Raw genomic sequence first — 21,008 nt, 5'->3', positions numbered from 1 at the left:
TGATTTCATTGATTACAACGGCCTGCCCACGATCTTTTATGATATCTAATCCAGAATAAACTATCAATGGTCCCAATGATCAATTAAAATGTTCGTTCAGCAGTTGCAGTTTCCGTCCTTATAAATTGGGACTTACCACAAAATGCTACCTGCCGAAATGGATGAGAAATGGACAGAGCACAAAACTGACCTTGCGTTTATATTCTTCTTTGATTACGCGCAGTTTTTTAAAACAATTTTCTGGTTTCTGACTGCTACCGGGTCCTGATTGCTTAGATAGTGTAGACTAATGTTTCCTCTTCAGGAATATGACAGGTAAGTGGCCTGTAATATGTCTGTATGTCCAGATTTGACTACTGTAAAGGCAAGGTAACCGCTGAGCCTAGACGTTCTTTGTTTATTTCCTTGCTGACATACTTTAGACATTACAGCGAGTAAAGAACTAGGATTCGACAGCAACATCATCTAATGACTTTAAGGTATAATTTTGGACTTATCTAATCTTAGATCGTGCCATAGAAATGTGGAATAAGATGAAGTCTAGCAACGTTTTCTGGTTTCTACTGGGCTGTGGACTCTTGGTGACAGCGTCAGTGGTCTTTGCTGCATTCGTAGGTCCACATAGTCTCGGTGCTACACATAAGGTAAGCCTACCAGTATTCAGTCATGACTATTTCTGATGATACTGAATATTTAAAATGATATTATTTCATAAACTAGCAAATCTTCCATTACCTTTGCCAAGGATAATGTCACGGTTTTAAGCGCCATTTTTCTGTCTTTGTATGTATGTATGTGTGTGTGTGTGTGTGTGTGCGTGTTTGCGCGTTTGTGTATGTGTGTGTGTGTGTGTGTGTGTGTGTTTATGTGTGTGTGTGTTTGTGGACAGTATGACTCGCGAGAAGTTGTAGGTGGAATTTTTGGTAGGTGGGTTGGGAAAACGAAGGTCAAGTTCCATAATAGGCCTCCAAGCGGCTTTCTGTGGTACTTCAGTGGAACTTCCGTTGATTTGGGATCCCTAGTGGAACTGCAGGGGCCCGATTTTGTTTGAGATGTTCAAAGAAAATAACTCGAAGGGGTTGACGGATCGTCATAGTTTTTGGTATGTAGTATGTACTTAGCTTAAGTAATACTCTGTATACTTAGATACTACAATTAGCATAACTGAAGAAGAATATGAATAAAACATCTGCATTCCATGATAGCACTCATAAACATGAGACATATGTAACTGAGAAAGAGAGGAATATCGATAGATATCAATTATGAAAATAAAGACATCTTTGCATGATTTTAGAGGAAATACTATAAGTCCATAGTGGTACTTATAAACGACAGTAATTTTACACTTGCAGAATTAGTAATCTACATGTTAGTAAAGACAAAGATCATCAGACGCAAATCATGTAAATCTGGATCTTTGTTCATAATCATATTTATACTACGATAACCTTCTTGGCCAAGATAAAGCTTTCATACTTTAAACAAGTTATCTTATTAATACTTTTGGGTATAGAAGATGATCAACTGACATAATTTATGCAAATAAAGACACAATTTGCATAATCAATAAGAAACATTTATACAAAAGGCTAACATCATTAGGTGAAGGTATTAGGTCGTGGAACCCTACTTATTACTTCATGTAGGGAGGGTTCTAGAATTGTGCACCTGTTCAAATAGGAGGCACGTGGTTCCAAGAACCATCATGGCACAGTGATCGGTAACAGTTTACAGAAGTCCGCTAGTCCCTGGGAGACAACGGTCTACAAGGTAAACAACTCGACCGTCCTCCATCTGACTCCTACACCACCGGGATCTGAATGGACAGAACCATCCCTACGTGCTGTTTCCAACACCCAGACCACAACAGTGATCATCGCACCCACGCCAACCACAGGTAAATGGTGTGCATTGATACGTTGATGAGGGTTAAGTAATCCAGGTGATAAGATACATGTGTACACAACCACGAGTTACCATAGTAACTCAAGCTATGGATAAAATTTGCTAATGGTCTGACATTTCAACTAACATCCACAGCCTTTCGTCAATGACTGAGAAAGATCTGTAACCCAACATGTATTACTCTGAATCACTCGAGAAAATCTATCGACTTGACTGAGTTACTGTTATCTTGTGCAATGTGCACTGCTAATCTGAGTAGTTTCTCTTATATAAAAAAATCTGAGTAGTTTCTCTGATATAACAAAAGAAATCATGTGCACGAGCATTCCTTATGATGACAGGAACCTCATGCCCCAGGTATATTATCCCATTAGTTTGAGGCAGAGGGGGTGTCCCTGTGGTGTAGTGGTCTGCGCTTCTGTCTCTCACCACATCTGGTTCAAATTACTTGGACCAGAAGGACTGGGGTTCAAGCCCCAGGTAGGACACCTCTGGACAAGAGGCGCATTGAGTCAAACCAAAGACTTTATAAAAATGGTACATACTTCTGAAACAGTATCGAAGTTAAACACACTTCACTGCCAGTGGACTAGCCCCCTGCTACAGTGATTGCACCACAGTGTGGCCCAGGGCTATGAAACGGAGATGGGCACCGCCCTATACATCAATAATGGCGTGGGAGGATTTTAACTACCGGTAACTAACTTTTAACTTGAGGCAGAAGGTCAAGAGACTGTACCGTCACAACTTACTCAATGTGTAAATGGCCGATGAAATGTTCAACTAGGAATCACACATAATGATCATATGAATCTTTATTTCTACGTAGACTTGGATGGCTGCAAGACAAAGCCCTGTCAGCATGGAACCTGTGTGAACAAGGGTGGCGACTACAACTGCATCTGCCTACCTGGATGGACTGGACAATACTGCCAACGAGGTAACTTGAATATGTTTCTTCCGGTCTTGTTTTGAAATTCTTGATCATACTTCTATCTTTCTTGAACTGTCTGTCTAACAGTTCATATGTATTTTGAGAAATTTCTAAGTAGAATGCAACCATTTCTAATCATGTGTCAATTATTTCAATTTCCAAATCTCTGACAAAACCATTTTTGTTGACACAGACATAGATGAATGTGCGAAGATACCGTGTCAACATGGACAGTGTGTGAACAAAGATGGAGGATACAAATGTACCTGTTCACCTGGATGGACTGGACAGAACTGTCAGCAAGGTCAGTACTTTCCACACAGTCACCTTATCAGTTTAAAACTAATGCTACACACTTTCTTGCCAAAACAATTTTCTTCCTTACTTTCATATTTAATCTTTATATATGATAAAAAAAGGCACAAATAAATTCATAATATTCCATTAGCATACAGACATTTGAATAACTATTTCCTTTTCTATGTCAGTCCTGTTGTTGGATCCTTAACAAATAATTTACAATAAGCTGGATCAGTTACTAATTGTTGGTGACTTCTTTTTGTTGATGTTACGACAAAGACATCAATGAGTGTACCAGAAAACCATGCAAACATGGACGCTGTGTGAACAAAGATGGTGGATACAAATGTGCCTGCTCACCTGGATGGACTGGACTGAATTGTCAGCAAGGTGAGTCTTTTTCGTATTGTAGCTGAGGTATGAATTGTGTTTGTTTTCTTTCTGATTGAAAATTTCCTTTTCTTATTTCTTATTGAAGAATTAATCTCTCATGAACGCGTGGTTGGGAGGCCAGTTGCATTTTGTTGCTACCTGTGAGGTGGGATCAGTCCGACTTCATTATCAATGTCTTTTTTCTTTATCAAACAGACATAAATGAGTGTAGCAGAAACCCATGTCAACATGGACGCTGTGTGAACAAAGATGGCGGATACAAATGTACCTGCTTGCCTGGATGGACTGGACAGAACTGTCAGCAAGGTGGGTTATTTTTGTGTAATTATTCATTATAACCATTGTGATCTTGACAGATATGTAGTACTACATGTATAAAGGTGAGGTTCTACAATAATAAGAGTGGATTAGGGTCGATCTTTATTGAACTACCCTTGAACCCCTTTGATGTTAGCTCACTGCATTGTCATTTGTCACAGCCAAGTCATGTAAGACTGGGTGGAGTGAGTACAACAACCACTGCTACAAGCTGGTGAAAGACTTGGTCACCTGGCCTGCAGCAAACATACGATGTAAACAACATGGTGCAAATCTTGCTTCTATCACAAACAACAAGGAGAACAACTTTGTTGCAGATCTCATCACGAATGGTGAGTAATAATGAAAACTGCAGTTCTTTGGTTATTGTGGTGAGGTATTTGCATCTCTTGCCTATCTCCAGGAATATCAATGTGTCCTTGGTCGCATTACATTTTTGCTTTATTTCTGCATATTTCATTCATATTGTGTTTCAGTTGTGCAGTAAAGTACATGTCTAGTCTGATTATTTTGCTATCTGTGTCATGTATTGTCTCGTTATACATATACATGTGTATGTTGGTTTTGAAAAAATTGGAATAATTTTGAATAGCTAACGTTAGAAATATTTGAATCATTCCAGCTCCTAAAGGAAAATATGTGCACCTCGTCTGGTTTGGACTGAATCGTTTAGAAGGACAGTGGCAGTGGACAGATGGGTCACCAGTTTCCTTCAAAATATGGGCACCTGGGGAACCTAACAACCACATGTTGTATTCATATTTTAAAGGAGAGGAATGTGGTTCTTTGTACTCCAAGGTAAGATATTGTTTCTTTCTTTGATTGGATTTAGTAAACCATGGTGGGAGAACTTTCATTAGAAGTATTCATTGTGTTTTTCATTCATCTTATCAAATGCCATTGAAGCAACAAGTGGCTACAACTCCATGTAGGGAGGTAGAAAATTAAGATGAGGGCTTGCATGAAAGTTCACTTGAGTTGATAAATACATATTGAAAAGTTATATTGTTCTCCAACTCAAGAAAATTGGTCTTCATCAGCTATTTGACCCAAGTGGTGTTGACATGTGATTACACACGTGTGACGTCAGCACTGGGTCAAAGGTCGTCGGAAAGGCCATCTATATCAGGGAGGACACACCAACCTTCTCTCAACCGAGACGGGGGGCGTACATACTTCCTACGACCTTTGACCTACTGCTGACATCACATGTCTACACCACTTGGGTCAGATGGCTGATGAAGACCGAGTCATTCGGTCGAAAATTCTGGTGAGTCTATTTTGCTGAATGGGAGAATAGTTTAATTTTTCAGACAAGCTTCTTTGAGGTCTTTGACAACTGTCACTAGCTAGATTCTAAGCTATGAGTATGAATGTCATAATTGCAGAGATCGACATGAACAATAGCATTTCATTTAACCGATAGTGTGTAACCTTTAACATGACTTGTGTAATGTTTTCAATAGGATTACTCAAGTTGGATCACCAAAAGGCCAAAAGGACAATGGAACGACAAACTATGTGACTGCAAATTCTCCTACATTTGTAAGAGTCCAAAATGATACTGATCTGAGAAAAAAACAACCCCAACATTTGGAATGAAGAGTTGGATCTCTTATATCTGGAAAGGAACTTCAAAAGTTACAGGAGTAACATTGTACCTACATGTAATATTATATATTCTGCATAGCATGTACAAGTATGTTCATTATACTATAAGTTGTTGAAGCTGAATGATCTATCTTACACTGTACATTTGAGACTGCTTAGAAACTTAAAAAGACTAAGTGCCAAGTTGTCAGAGAACAGTTCTCATAATTTGTAAAACAAACAAAATGAAAATGGTTACTCCTGAAACTACATTGCAGTGGACACTGCAACTAGAGTTAGATTCATATAGACCAAAATCACAATTTTAACCCTTGTCCTGCTGGTGTTTTTTATGCAATTTATTTCATTAATTTGAATTATTAATCAGGCCATTGGCCCTTGACTTTTTCTGCATGGCTGTGGCATATTTACTTCCGCATTCGGTGCGTTTTGCTGCGGTGCGATGCGTTCAGCTGAAAAATGCCCCCCAACCTGTACATACATGTATACAGGACCCACATACAGGCTCTGTAATGTGCAACCCAAAATATATATATGTATTCCGCAGGACAAGAGTTAAAATCTAAATGGTTAAACAATGGTGACTTGTAGATCACACTGTAATGAACGTTTTGTTTGTCAGAAAATATCACAAGGAATTCAAGTATCATACAACAACCTATGATAGTACTGTGCATGTACATATACGTACTACCTTTTGCATATACCACAGGCAAATCTACAGTCATTCAAGAGCAGTCTCAAGTACATGGGTCCTGAACTTTGGAATAAACTCCACAGAACAAAGAAAACTCACTGCCGGAATTAGGACTGATACCGACTTTTTAAATTGTATACTATTGTGATCATTATGTATTATGTCTGTGCATTGTATTTGATCCAGGGAGCCTGAAAAACAGGTCAAGAGAGCTGAGTGTGTCCGCTGGTTAAATAAATAAATGAAATGACACACAATGCTTTGACATCATAACGGTTTGAGTGCATTTAAGTGGTCAACTTTGTCATTTTGCATGGCCTCGGTAATGCAATGTATGTCTCCAACTTACTCTATATATACTCTACAAGCAGAGGTTGAGCTTGACTGGTTTTTGACATGTTTTCGGGTATTTTTGTCAGGCTTTCTATTTTGTCCCGTTTCAGCCTTTTGTAAGTTTGGTGACATAAAGAAAACAGGACGAAATACAAAGCCCAAAAACATGTCAAAACCAGCCAGAGCCCAACCTCTGCTTGGAGAGTACTCTATGTACAGTATGTAATTATAGTATTTAGACATAGACTTTCATACTATGCGTTGTTCTTGGAGAAAAAAAATCTCCACCTGTTTTTGCCCTGGTGTGATGCATGAAGTGATATCGAAACATCAGTTTTACATCTTTAAGAGCGGTTGAATGTCATGTTCACCAGGATGTAACATACAGATATGTATACCTGAGGCAGTTTTATTAAAGGTTCTAATAAGTAGACAACGAAAGTGGCATGACTGAATTTTTTACCTGTTGTTGCAACATGTGAAGAGTTACGATCATTAAATTCTTGCTTTATAAAGACGGAATCCAAAGTAGCCATATACATTAAGCTGTAGATCCCAATAACATTATATTCCGGGATTTTAGAGGCAATAAGTCGAGACATCTTTTATGAAGGTATCAATTTTGAACAAGTCAATCAGGCATTGCAGACTTACTTGTATTGCTTCCCAACCCTTCCAGTTCCAGAGACTACAATTTCATGAACGCATTTTTTTGAATTGGGTGGGCCGACTACTCTCTCTTCCCAGCCAGAGTATTGCGAGGAGCTTACAATTAACCGGGCTAGATCGCATGTGCGGCCATTAGGTTATGAACCACCGGGAGGAACCCCTTCTCCTTTCAATACATGTAGTTGGTTCTTAAACGTGCTCAAGGTGGGGCTCTCCTCAAACATGAGACCTCTATCTAACATCCTATCCTAGGGACATCCATAACCAAAGCTTCATGAAGGAACTCATTTTCAACTGAGTGAAGGGAGGAAAGCAGCCTCATCAGGGCATATCAGTGGTTTCGAACCTGGGACCTCTCGGTTCTGGGTGAAACACACTACCACATGATGCCACTTGATTTTAAACGTTATTGTCAAGAAGACCTGTTATGAGACATTATGGAAAAGAAGACGAACACAAGACGTATCCGATAACAATGGCATTTTATTTCAGCTACACATATTTATGTTTATAACATTCAATAACCAGGCTCACAACCTGTGCTTGAAGGCAATGGAGGAATTCATACCGGTACAAAAATAAAATTCTCACATTTGTTTTTCCTTCCTCTAAGGATCTAGTTTTATAGCTTTCACGCCAATCAGTCAACCACTCAGCCAAATAATTTAAGAGTTTCTCGCATTCACTCTCTCACTTCCTGAAAAGTTCATAGGAGGGCAGATCCTGCCCAAAATGCACATACCCATCCTCCAAGCACAGATTGCTCTAGCACCTTGTAATGTTTCTCAAGAATAATACACAAATCATGTTTAAGATTCATATTGTATTGCCTACACAACAGTTTGTGGAATCATCACTATACTTTACAACAGCCATACAATGAGCAAATAATGCCTCTCCCCTGAGGCATCACCAAAAAATTCTACTGTTTGGAACACTAAGAGTAAGAGATACATGTGTACAGTACTGGACAAATGGTTTATGGGATTGTTTCTTATAATATAATAATATTGCTTCTCACAGTGCAAAATGAAATGTGTCAGAGGCAAAATATGCCCTTGATTCTGCCGTATGTGATACTAAATGTCCGTACCTTCTTTCAAGCTGCTTAAAACTGAACTTTAAAGTGATGTTCATATGCACTAGACACGATACCAACAGTGACAAAGCAATTACTCCTAAACTGAGTTTCAAAAAAAGCTTGCATGGTTAAACATTGCATATGTTTAATTTCACTACATGACTATCACATTTGAGGCATAGTACATTTAGAATATCACATGCTTGACTCGACATGAATGTACAACCTTAACATACTGTGCTTGAAGGGTATATAGAAAAATAAATAACCTCTCTTTTTGATATGTCACAGTTTTGGGGAAGACTTTCATCTTGCACACAGCATTGCCAAATATAAGAATATACAACAGTCCGATGAGGGCCAGACAATCCACCAGCTTTTTCTAAAAACACTTGAGTTACTAACTGTGCCTCATATAGGAATAGGCAGAACATCTAAAACTTGAACACCATTATACATGCATCTGGAAATGGACTACTACAATTCACAGCTTCAACAACTGTGCACCTCGCCATGTGAAAGATCGGGCCTCTTTCAAATAAAAAAGTTTTGCCACAAATACGGAGTGAATATGTAATAGACTAGAAAGAAACCACAGTCATGCATTACAACAACGTTTTACTATGAAAATAAAGAGTTTGGAAACCTGTACTGAATCAGTGACTGAAAGAAAGCCATGACCAGGGAGCTTTGGTTAGGAACTACAATTGGAGGTCTAAAGAATGGTATAGGTGCCAAAAGTTTTTTTTACACATAGACCCAACAAAGGATATACTGTAACTGTCTAGCCAGGCAAACCATGAAGAACTGGAGTCATACAAATCAAAATCTCCTTATAATTACATACTCTCCATATATAGATACACAGGCATACTGACGTCTGCCAGTTTCCACATGAGCAAACTTGAATGGTTGAACAAAATAGCAGCATTTGGCCACACAACACAACACAATCACACTATGTAAAACTGGTGAAGAGAAATTCCTATTGACTATTACAGTCATGACAAAATTCCCAAGCCTTTCACAAGGTTACCCTGGACCTAATAAACTTCTTCCTGCTAACCTATTGAAACTCTCTTCAAACTGTTACAGGGTAAGGTAGCTAGCAAGGAGGTGGTTAATCTCCAAAAAGACCCCAAGAAACTGAATCTCTATACTTTTGCAAACCGTCATATACCGATACCTTTCCTCACTTTTCGACTTAGTTGTTTCTTAAGTGTCATGATTTTGCGATGCACACCGCGGAATTGGAACTGCAGCGAATATTTCAGGTATTTTACATGTATATGGACCTGTAACAGACAACTTTAGGATAGCTCCACAACCATAATGTCAAAAGCCGAAACCTACATGCTGGTGGAAAGCCTGGCCCTCATCAGACTGCAGTCCATGCAGTCAGGAAAAAACATGCAGAATTTCATTCAAACTCACAAACTTGTCCGCATTCACACACTCGGTGGCAAGAAAATTTGCCCATTAAGACAGAAGTATGTACATCACCCTCCAAACACAGTTTGCTATCTTAAATCTCGTTACATAAAAACACACGTTCAAATTAATGTACAAGTCGTTACCTAACCTTAAACAGTGTTAATTAATCAATCAATCAATCACTCAACCTTACATGGCAACTGTGTCATCAACCAACCACAGTATTGAGTTTAACATTGGGTACCCTACTACACGTGGCACAAACCAAACTAAAACCTAGACAGGGGTGCAGCCTTGAGTACACCTTAAAACAGGTTCATCGTTACATTTTTTGGAGAGAATTCATCACATTTGCTGACTAGCATCATGTCCTGACATGAGCATAATCAGATATCATAGATTATTAATGTCAAAGGCACTTTTTTCTTGCTATTTGGCCTCACCCTCTCTAGGTTCCTGTTAACATGTTACACCAATGGTAGAACTACATATGAAATATTGCAAAATCTTACATGCCACTGTGGACACTTCCACCTAGGCTATGGGCATATGGAAGAAGTGGACAGTTCTATATGCCTTGAACAAAATGATATCCCTTACTGCAGGCCAATTCAGCATAACAATATTCAACATTAGGTGTTTGACTTCTCTTTCAAATATTGGGAATCTGACATATTTCCATCATGTCCAACTCCAACATAAGCCCTTAACATTTCAGAACAACGAATGTGTGACATCTCTAGATCTATAGCTTTACATTTCCTGGCCGGCCCTAAAATGTTGTCTGTACTCTTATTTCACTAAAGCCTCCAAACAAGAAAAATTTGACAAAGCAGTTATTTTCCCAGCAAGTACGGTCTAGATGCCACTGCAGCCCTGCTTTGCCCAGTCAACAATTTAGTCACTAAAAGAATTTAATGACTAAAATAGAGGCTACAAGGATAAGCTACATGGGACTTTCTCTAAGACTCTATAGAATTCTACCAGGCATTCTTTAACTTAAAATTTTGTATGTTTTCCTCAATAATTACTGATTGACCATGATTATCCTTTATCAATGGTTCTTTTTAACCCTGCCTTGGACCTACTGTGAACAATGGCAGAACCTTTGATCAGACTTTGTTAAACTTGAAGTCCAACAAATCATGGCTAGTCTTATGGTGCATAAATCAGTATTGCTGTACGGTACGGTACCCTTTAAACACTATTGAGTAAAGATTTCAACTTTTGAGCAACAGAATGTACAAAGATTAATGATCTCTCGGAAACCCATTCTCAGTTGAAATGGAAAATCAGCAAATAGTACAATACTGTGATTTTTTACTTGCAGCTATGAAAAGTGATGCAGATGCATGTTTACCTGCAGAAACTTCATCATTGCAGTTGCTTTCTATAACAAGCAATACAGCAGTTACTGTTGACTATCTTGCAACAAAGTATATGTACAGAAAGGAGCATTGATGTAGAAGTGATAGTTACACATACACGTAGGTGCAGGTACGTTGCCCGAACACATGTCTATCTCTTGTTTCCTCTGCGTTTGGCCCTCAGGCGATCCCTGGTTCGTGATCCGGTGGTCACTGCGGCTGCCTGCGTAGATCCGATTGAGAACCCGCCCGGCGTACCCGGTGTACCGGGGGTGAAGCCGCCAAAGTTGGGTTGGGCGGGTGTACCAAATGTGGGGGTGCCAGCTGGGGTTCCTGCATTATGATAATTATAACCTTATTCCACAACAACTGTACAAGGTACAAAGTATGGCATCTACTGGTATATAACTACAGTTCCAGGGATCTCCCCAAAAATATGTAGCAGGATGAGGGGAGGGTGCCAGGCACAGGATACGTGTCGCGAGGGGGGAGGTCTGGAGGGGGCGCACAACTCTCAAAAGGAGAGCGGATGTTGCCTTTTGCCTTTTTCAGACACAATGGAAATTATTTTCTGCAACTTCAGCTTTACACCTGAAATTTCCAGTTTTGAGCAAAATTACAGGCTTTGCTGGGTAAAAATTGGAAAAAATATCCTAACTTTGAAAATCAACAAGATGGAGCTGGGATTAGAACAGGATGGAGGAGCGCCACTGTACCATTTTTTAGGGAGATCCCTGCAGTTCCATAAGGCTAATCTACCTCATACAGATATATTAAACAGATATCATAACATAAAGAATTGCTTCAATATATGCACATGTATGAGAGGCAAACTTTCTATCTGAAACTTGGGTTACTAATATATATATACTATAGTTCTTTTTGGATTAAAATTGTAAAGAATTGCTTCAATGTACTTGTATCTAGATGAGAGATGTAGCTCTCTCACTGAAAATTGGATGAAAACTGTTCAAACAATGTAAACGTGTTCATGATAGAAAAAACATCTGGTCTCCTCTGTGTTTCGATGAAATCTTTGTAAATATTGTTATACTATGTTAAGTAGGGTACCGGTATACAGTATAAACTGAACATGGAGCTTCTCTATAAGGTTTCCTCATTTGGATAATTCTGCTGACTAGATTTTCTAGACTTTTGTTAGAAGACAGGGAACAGAAGATGTTAAACTGGATAGTGAGTGAGTGGCACTGAGTGCTGATTGTATGTTACCTGCTGCAAAGTTGAATGAAGGTGTAGGTGTGCCAGGAGGCTGGGCCACAAAGGCAGGCTTCTCTGGGGTGTTGGTCTGCCCAAACTTGAACATTCCTGACGACTGTTGGGGGGTACCTGGAGCAGTGAAATCACAGATAAAGAAAAAATTTAACTAAAAAAAATATGCCCTTGTGCTATCACCATTAACATATTTGTGAAGACAAATGAAGTGTGTTTGTGGGTGAGTAAGAACTGTTTTGACAGAATAATATTAACTTTTCCTTTCATTTGTATCACTATTATGGTGCACTGCAGTACAGCTAGACGTATATGTAAGTAATTTTACAAATTAACAATTTCAATTGAAAACATTTGGAGGATCGCTACACTGCTCAGTATAAAACAGAGAATAATACTCACCAAACCCAGCAGGCTGTGCTGCACTTGCAAAATTAAACCCCGCCGTTGATGCTGTTGTTGTAGTTGCTCCTGCACCAAATCCAGATGACGTCCCGAAAGCGTTTTGCGTGGCCGTGGCTCCAAAAGCGTTCTGTGTCGAAGGCGCTCCAAAAGTGGGAGTAGCCGTGGCAGCAGTACCAAAAGTCCCTGTGTTTGTCTGTCCAAATGCTGGCTGTGTTGTCATACCAACGGGTGCTGCATTGGCTGTGGAGGTTCCAAAAGCATTTTGTGCGCCGCCAAATGCATTCTGGGTTGCTCCAAAGGGGTTTTGCGTGGCAGAAGATGCACCAAAAGCAGGGGCTGCTGGTTGGTTTGTTGTGCTGCTACCGAACGCTGGTGTGGTACTGGCATTGGCTCCAAATGCTGGCACGCTGCTTGCGCCAAAAGCTGGGGCAGTTGTTGTGCTAGCGCCAAATGTTGGGGCCGCTGTTGTACTTGCTCCAAATGCTGGGGCTGCAGTCGTTGTGCTTGTGCCAAATGTTGGAACACTACTGTTTGTTTTCTGTCCGAATGAGAACGTTGAGGAAGCCTGGGTGCTTGCGGTTGCAAACTGGAATGGCGTTGCGTGGTTCCCCCCAAACGGCCCGTTGCTTGTACTGCTTGTTTTCGTGGCTCCAAAAGCGTTGAGTGCATTACCCGGCGCCGCTGTTGTAGTTGTTGTTGCTGCTGCTGCTCCAAAACTGAACCCAGCTGTTGTTGTTGTTGACATGGTTGTGCCAAAGCCAAGTCCAGATGACGTTGCAGCTGTTGTTTTGGGAGCACCGCCAAAGCTGAAGGGTGTGGCGGCTGCAGATGGTTTCGTACCTTGCCCGAACGAGAAGCCAGAGGAACTGGCTCCTGTTGTTGGTGCCGGCTGTCCAAATGAAGCCGTGCCAGTCGTGGTCTGTCCAAACGCAGGAGCGGTTGTGGTGGCTGCCTGCCCAAATGCTGGCAAAGACGGAGCGGTGGTTTTCCCAGACAAATTGAAAAGTCCTGTCCCAGTAGAAGTTACGGCAGGTGCAGAACTTGTAGCTGCATTGAAGGAGAAACCCGCAGGTGCCGTGGTTGCCGGCTGAGTGCTTCCAAAGCTGAACCCTGCACTGCCAGGTGTAGCCGGTTTGGTTGTACTACCAGAGCTTGTGGCCCCACCAAATGCAAACAAACCAGTCTGTGTGGGATTGCTGTTGGCTTGTGTTGTCGCCACATTCGTACTTGCTGTTGTGCCTGTTCCTGTTCCAAACCCTGAGGTTGACGTTGCCCCAGACCCGAAGCTAAAGGCAGCGCCCGCTGTTGAAGTTACTTGGGACGTTGCACTTGTATTTGCATTAAATGTAAAACCACTGGTAGTTGAACCAGACAAAGACCCTGCATTAAACCCTCCTGTAGTGGAACTTGTGGTGCTTGTCTCTGGTTTTGAGTTTACAGTAGAGCTTTGGCTTCCAAAGCTAAACAATCCCGTGGAGCTAGGCTGGGCGGCTGAAGCATTTGTCGATGACACAGGAGCGGTATTGCTTGCAGGAGGACCGAAGATGGACGGGAAGGTTGCTTCTTGTCCACCTGTGTCTGGATTTGATCCAGGGGCTGCTGATGTGTTGATGTTGGTGCCTGTAGATAGGATTGGTGCAGATGGCAGTGCTCCACTAGTGGTTGCTGTTGTCGAAGATGCTGTTCCCTGTGTAAGGGAACCAAAGTTGTACGGCGGCGGTGCCGTCGACGGCACGGAGACCGTGGCTGCTGGTGCAAGCGCAGTCTTGTTGGTAGTTGCAGGGTTACCAAAACTAAACGTAGGTGGAGCTGCTGACGCAAGGTTGAGCGCTGCTGCAGTTGTTGTCGAAACTTTAACAGAATTCTCAGGTGTTGATGCTGCTGCTACGGCTGTGAGTAGTGCAGTGGGAGCTGTAGAAGCAGGGTTGAGCAGGAGGCTACTTTGAGGCTTGACTGTTTCTGTTGGTTTTGCAGTCAAGGTGGAGGTTGGTGCAACTGTGGTTACAGCTGCAGCAGATGCTGCAGACGTCAGCAAACTGCTGGCAGCTGTTGAAAGACCACCTGCAGGCTTGGATGTTAAACTCGTTGCAAGATCAAGCCCTACAAAAAAAACAGTTCAAAAGAAATTAGGGTCTGTTGTGTACATTGTACCAGAAAATCTACAATTGTAAAGTTATGGCAGTGCATCTTACCAATGCTAAAAAGCAAATATAAGAGAATACTGTTGTCTGAAATCTCTGTGTTCTGTACATAACTTAGGTCAAATCTTATTTGAAACATTAATCTCGAATTCACACCAAACAATAGCTACATAATTACACATCGAAAGTCACAATTGTAAGGTTTTGGCAATGCATTTTACCTGTTAAACTATCATCAAAGAAAACAGAAGCTAATTTGAATGTAATAGATTTGGACTTAACACATTCATACAAAAACTAACATCAAACAATAGCTTAAACCACACACCTGAAGCGTTAAGAGAAAGCGTAGGAGTAGGGTTGGAGGCTGTCATCAGTAGACCAGCGCCTGGCCTACTCAAGTCTGTCCTGGCGTCTGGTTTGGAGAGTAGAGGCTTGGCAGGTGCAGTGAACAGGCCTGTTGAGGCCGCCGACGTCAGTGCGGTGCTGGCAGGCTGTTCCTCTCCAACCGCCGCCTGCAGGACTCTCTTCACGCGCTCCACCTTCCTGCGACGATCCTCCTCGTAGATTTCTCTCGTCACCTCAAATCCTGGGTCAGGGCCTGGGGGTGGCTGTGGGAAGACATAGAAGTTATATACTATTGTATAAAACAATGATCACTCCAGAATTTGAATGTCTTCTTCGGTCTTCTTTACAAAGGTACAGGTAAAGGTAGACTTTCTTAGGCTGCAGGGGCAGTGGGTTCTTATCCATTGTGTCTTGAGCATGGTATTGGAAGGTGGAGTCCATTTCTCTTCTTTCACACATTTTATCAAAGCCAACCAAAGCTATGAGTGAGGAAGGTTAAGTGTCTTGACCAAGGACATAACATCTGGCCAAATGCTGCTAGGAAAGGAACCAGTGACCGCACAATCCCATGTCTGCCAGCCTAACCACTAGGCCATCAGTACATAAATGGAGAGAAGACCACAGAAAGAGACCTCACCAGTTTGAGTCCCTCGTGCTGAAGTTGCAGGACCCCCCTCCTCCTGGCAGGACCCCCCTTCTGTAACGCTGCCCCCTCCTTTGCTGCAGGTTTGTCAGAGTCTGCAGGTTTTGTACCCTCTGCAGATGAGGACGACTCATCCTGTATACTGTCTGCCTCACTGGGTGGGCTGGAACCCCTGCAAAACAAATGGAAGATCTCTCATTACCAAACAATTACACATTACATGGCACACTGTTAGCAGTGCAACTTTCTCCACAGCTTAACGTTTCAAGTTCTCAATCTACTGAATGCTCTTATAGTCTATACTAGGTCTATACTTTCACAACACATGACTTTCACAACCATGCATTTTAAATGGGACAGCTCATGATAATTCTTTAAAAAAATCATGATTTATCCAACACATCAAGGAAATATGTATGACCACTAGAATACCAATTAACAACTCTTTTCCACCTACTCACCTGATTTTCTTGGCATCAGGCGTGTTCCTGTCGGAGGGGGTTACTGACCCCACAGTGCTGACCCTGGAGGAGGCCGGGGAGGTGTTCTGGGACCCGTGGATCTTTCGCTTCCCGCGGAGTTTGTCCTGCCCGCGGCGGAAGGAGTTGAAGGAACTGTTGAATGCGTTTCTGGCGGAGCCGGCCGGACTACCTGCCCCATTCCTCACTCTCTTTAACACCTGTGCAGGAAGAACATGACATTGTGATAGCAGTACTGTAGTAGGATGTTGGCCTTTTGCCATCACAACCTTGGTTTGATACCCAATTGCAATATTAGTTAGAAACAATTTTGCTTTTTACCCTTTAGCTGGGTACCTACAATTGTATATAACTAACCTGTGATGAAAGATAATGTCACCCTATAAATTAGTGTAACAGTGGGCAAAAGAACTTAATTGTCAGCAGCACATGTATTTGATTTTTGGTATTTTTGAGATGAATACAAATGCAAGATTTGGAACATAGATTTTCTAAGAAAAGAAAGAGCACATTTCCCCAAACCAACTATGTCTGGAGAACATATATCCTGACCTACCTCAGGATTGTCCTCCCACCTCTGCCTGAGTGCGGGCCGTTTCAGCGCCCCGGCCTGGGGCTGGACAGGCTCACCCTCCTGGTGAGGCTGCATGGTCCTGAACGCAGAGGAGGCGGAACTGACGGACGACACAGAACTTTTTCTTCTGAGGACATAAAAAATACATATATAGTACAAGAGGTGTGAGTTGGAAGCTGAGGTACATACATGTCACCTCCTCTTTTCACTTTTAAAGTAGTCGTTGTCAAAGATGCTTCAAAGGTAAATGTCCAAATAGCAGTTTATTAATACCTTAAAATAAAAGATGACTGTCCAACATTTAAATGCGGGAAGATATCGTCTTTTAAACATTGTTTGTTTTCTACTTTCTCTGCACTGACACTCACCTTCTCTTGTCATAGTTTCCCTCCTCGCTGTCAGTGCGCGACCGTTTCCGTCTCTGTCGTAGCGCCTGTACGACAGTTTCTGTGTCACAGGGGTCTGCTGACGGGCTCTCTTCTGCAGCTGATGACCTGGAAATGCAGGTTTTGTTTCATTCAATTTCTCTGAGTTCGAAATAAGTTTTTAGATTTGAAACAAGGTAGAGTCAAGTACAGGCATCACTTTTACTACTTCCAAACAAAATGCTTAAATTTCAATGTTACTCTTAAACTCCTCATTGAAAACTGATAGTACTGTTATACTTAAACTATTAAACTTATACCTATACTGTTACCAATAACAATTTGAAACATGGACTCCTCAAAAGCCAAAGGAAAGGCCAGGATACCCACTTTAAAAAACGAAAGTTATTGAATCTTTGTCAGCTGGCTATCAAATCACTCACATATCTGCTAGTGGTGCAGCTGAGATGTGTACTTAGACAAATTGTAGGTACAGGTACAGGTACGTCTGGTACACAGGTTTAGGTACAGGTCCAGACTCGAGTCCAGAGGTTTAGGTTCAGGTCTGGACTTGTAATGATTTCAAAAATTTGACTCCAGCCTTACAAAGGTGTTTTTCTGTGCTGCAGTATGGTGTAGATGTGGCTTCAGTGCACTGCCAACGGTTATTTCATGGTAATTTTATGTCAAAGTTGCCATCCCCTGACCTGTCATCCCAGTCAGGCTTGACCTGATTAGTACCTGTACAGTACCTGTGCAGCAGGGTTCTGGTATTTTGGACCCAGACACAGCTCTAAATCAAAGAGTAGCCTGGTGCAACTGCAAATCTTGAAATACTCGCAGTGGTTTTATTTCTGTGGTTTACCTTAGAAATAATGAAACTGCAAATATGTGTTCTTGTGATGCACTATTTTTCAAACACTGCAAAAACCTGCCTTTCATGCCTACTGAAAAATTAAGTCCCTGCAAAAATAAGTCCCTTACCTTGAGCTCGGCCTGAGCAGCAGGCTGGGTGAGGAGACCAGGGAGGTGTTGGGAGGGGGAGCAGCTATCTTCACTGTCACTGGACTCTGGCTGTTTCCCCTCTGGCCATGTGGACTGAGAACTCTGGACACCAGACTGCCCTGCCATCTCACATGGGGCAGGGTCCCTCTAGAAAGGCATGGACAACTTTTGATTAAAGATAACACACAAAAAAGCAGTGAGGGATTACCCAGAGCGTACAATGATCTCAATGGTCACCAAGGTCTATCTATGGCATTTAAATGATTTACAATGTCTTTAACTTTAATGACATCTAAATAATCCCAAGGTCTTCCAATTCAAATAATCTCCAACATCCTTCAATAAAATTTGGTTTGATTTCCAATGATCTTCCAATTTTCCTCAATAATCTCTGATGTTTTCCAATTATCATTCAGTGATGTCAGAAATTTTGGGTTGCCAAACACTGTCTCTGTCCCGTCTAAATTGGGTGTAACCACATTTCTAACCTTGTTCAGCTACAAGTATTACAATGGCCCGGGGGAAGAGTGTTCGGCTTGCATTCAGAAGGTCATCAGGGGTTTAAAAGCTGGATTATACCAAAGACTTGAAAAATGGAACATACTGCTTTCTCTGTTCAGCACTCAGCACTAATGATGAGGAGTATGGCAGTTAAACATATTCCACTACCAGTGGACTAGCCCTCTACTGTAGTGGCCTGTGTGACCCAAGGGCTATAGTCTAGAAAAGGAGATTTGCACCACCCTTTACACCGAAAGGTGTGGAAGAGTTTTCAACTTTTATGTTAACAGCTACCTCATGTTTCCCTATTCAATGGAGGTATTGACAATACAAAAATCTCATCACAATTTCAATCAATAAACCAGGCTTTTACTTCAACCGAAACAGGAGTGTTAGAAATCCTAAAAGGTTTGGGTCAATGCCAGGAATAAAAGTGCATCAGAACTACCTTGTAGTGTACTGTGCCTGGTGTGTTGGGTACCTCCGTGCTACAGGAGTGGGGCTGGCAGGTGATGTCACAGGCATGGTGGGGCTACCTAGGGTACTGAACAAAGGAGGGAAACATTGGTACATTAAACTACAGTAAGTAATTTAGTAAGCCTCTAAACACATATGGACTCTGTCTTTGGTCCCCTTTCTGCTAGACGGCAATTGCTGAGCGACAATTGAACAACCAAAGCTGGATTTGTGTGACCCTTGATTTTACAATTGGAATGTGTGCACAATGTTTAAGTATGATTAAGAAAAACAACAACACACAAAACGTTAAGCAAACTGTCAAATTTTTGGTCACTCAGCAGTTGCAGGCTTTAAGTTTAGTGGAAAGGAGGTGTAATTGCTGGATGAGCAGCTCTAATTGGTTATTTACACAGAGATAAACCTACATGTTTGTACATGAAATATCCTTTTATTAAAGTTTATTGTACCTGTTCATCATCATCATAGCTTGTCGCTGTTTCTCTCCACCCAGTCCAGCTGTTCATTATCAAGTATGAACACTGACAACAGAACTATTTTTTTAAAGCAAATGAACTTTCTCTTAACATTTCATGTAAAAGGTAAATCTTTTGTTCTATCATTTTATCTATGTACATGGAAAGTGTCTGTCATCCAACAGTAAAAAAAAAATACGTTTTTTGACATTTCTTCCCAGCAAAGGTCACCAGTGAGTCATCACCAAAGGGTCATTTTACCAAATCCATCCCTGGCCTTTACAAAGGGCAAAATAGTGAATCATCAGACTCTACTCTACTCTACTCTATCAAATGATCAAGGCCATACATAATCCTATAATCCTTCTTCTGCTTCCTAATGCCACATGCTTTGATAAATGATAATAAATCACCAAGTATATGTTACAACTTAATACAGGGTACATTGTTGAGTGGTCTAAATATATAAGACCCTTGCAATATGAAACCACAACATTTTTACATACACGAGGGGAAAAAGAGAAATTTACCCCTACAACATCTACTTGATGATAATTTCGTGTTTCACGATTTTATATCTGTAGATATTTTACATTGAGGTGATTAGAAAAGTCGTAACTTACAAGAAAATGGCTAAAACCTGCTGGAAATTATAACTACTGAAAATGTTATTTTTGATATTATCTATCTTTGTCCTTCGCAGTATGATAGACCGGAAGTCTATAAAATCGCACCGGTTCCTCACCTGAAAGTAAGTCGCCTTGTGATCGCACTGAGAGAGAGCTCTTCTCCGGGCGAAGGCAGTAGGGGTCCCGCCGACGACTGGAGCTCGTACTCGGGAGACCTAGTTCTTACAAAACTGGGGGTAGGAGTGAAGGGTTTCTTGCTGCTGCTACCAAGGGTTCTGTTACCGAAAGAGCCATTCATGTAAGAGGTTTCCGGCGTAGAATTTTTCCTTGGCCTCTTCGGGCGCCATGCGACGACTTGTCGCTTCTTCCACTGGTAGGTGTCGTAGGCCCAGGCACCAGCGGCGACCGCGCCTGCTAAGCCCACAAGCAACAAGAGGAAATAAAATAATCCAAAGAAATAAATTCCTGTCAGGAAACCTGCAGATACGCCACCGATCGCATAAAATTTGCGATTTTCTGGCCGCATTTTGCCATCATCTTTGAGTTGGCGCCATCTTGAACATTTGCAGCAATAGCTATCAATTGCGCATGCGTATTTGAGCAAGGTTGAAAGTTCATTTTAAGATTTTGACCAATCAGTAAAGATGTTTTAAACTTATAGTTCGATCCAAAAGTTATCCAACTAGTGATTGGTTTTCAGTTAGAAACTTT

General features: G+C 41.4%; 1 protein-coding gene across 1 annotated transcript; it reads right to left on the bottom strand.

The window, feature by feature from the left end:
- Positions 1 to 7,628: 7,628 nt before the first annotated feature.
- On the bottom strand, positions 7,629 to 20,884 carry LOC136443345 (nuclear envelope pore membrane protein POM 121-like). Its single transcript, XM_066440547.1, has 11 exons — positions 20,414 to 20,884; positions 19,185 to 19,280; positions 18,215 to 18,382; positions 17,234 to 17,359; positions 16,848 to 16,992; positions 16,274 to 16,491; positions 15,807 to 15,984; positions 15,150 to 15,432; positions 12,678 to 14,780; positions 12,276 to 12,392; positions 7,629 to 11,378 (listed from the first exon to the last, which is right to left on the bottom strand). The coding sequence occupies exons 1-11, from the start codon at positions 20,821 to 20,823 to the stop codon at positions 11,197 to 11,199; spliced, it is 4,026 nt and encodes a 1,341-aa protein (XP_066296644.1). The 5' UTR covers positions 20,824 to 20,884; the 3' UTR covers positions 7,629 to 11,196.
- Between the last annotated feature and the right edge of the window lie 124 nt (positions 20,885 to 21,008).

This window comes from Branchiostoma lanceolatum, chromosome 10 (genome assembly GCF_035083965.1).
Source record: "Branchiostoma lanceolatum isolate klBraLanc5 chromosome 10, klBraLanc5.hap2, whole genome shotgun sequence".
NCBI lineage: Eukaryota > Metazoa > Chordata > Leptocardii > Amphioxiformes > Branchiostomatidae > Branchiostoma > Branchiostoma lanceolatum.
This window is presented reverse-complemented; position numbering and strand designations above follow the sequence as displayed.

Coding starts and splice junctions, on each gene's coding strand:
- LOC136443345 (XM_066440547.1), bottom strand. CDS start 20,823: ATGCGGCCAGAAAATCGCAAATTTTATGCGATCGGTGGCGTATCTGCA. Junction 17,360..18,214: donor CTGCTCAGGCCGAGCTCAAG/GTAAGGGACTTA, acceptor CTGCATTTCCAG/GTCATCAGCTGCAGAAGAGA. Junction 16,993..17,233: donor GGAAACTATGACAAGAGAAG/GTGAGTGTCAGT, acceptor TTATGTCCTCAG/AAGAAAAAGTTCTGTGTCGT.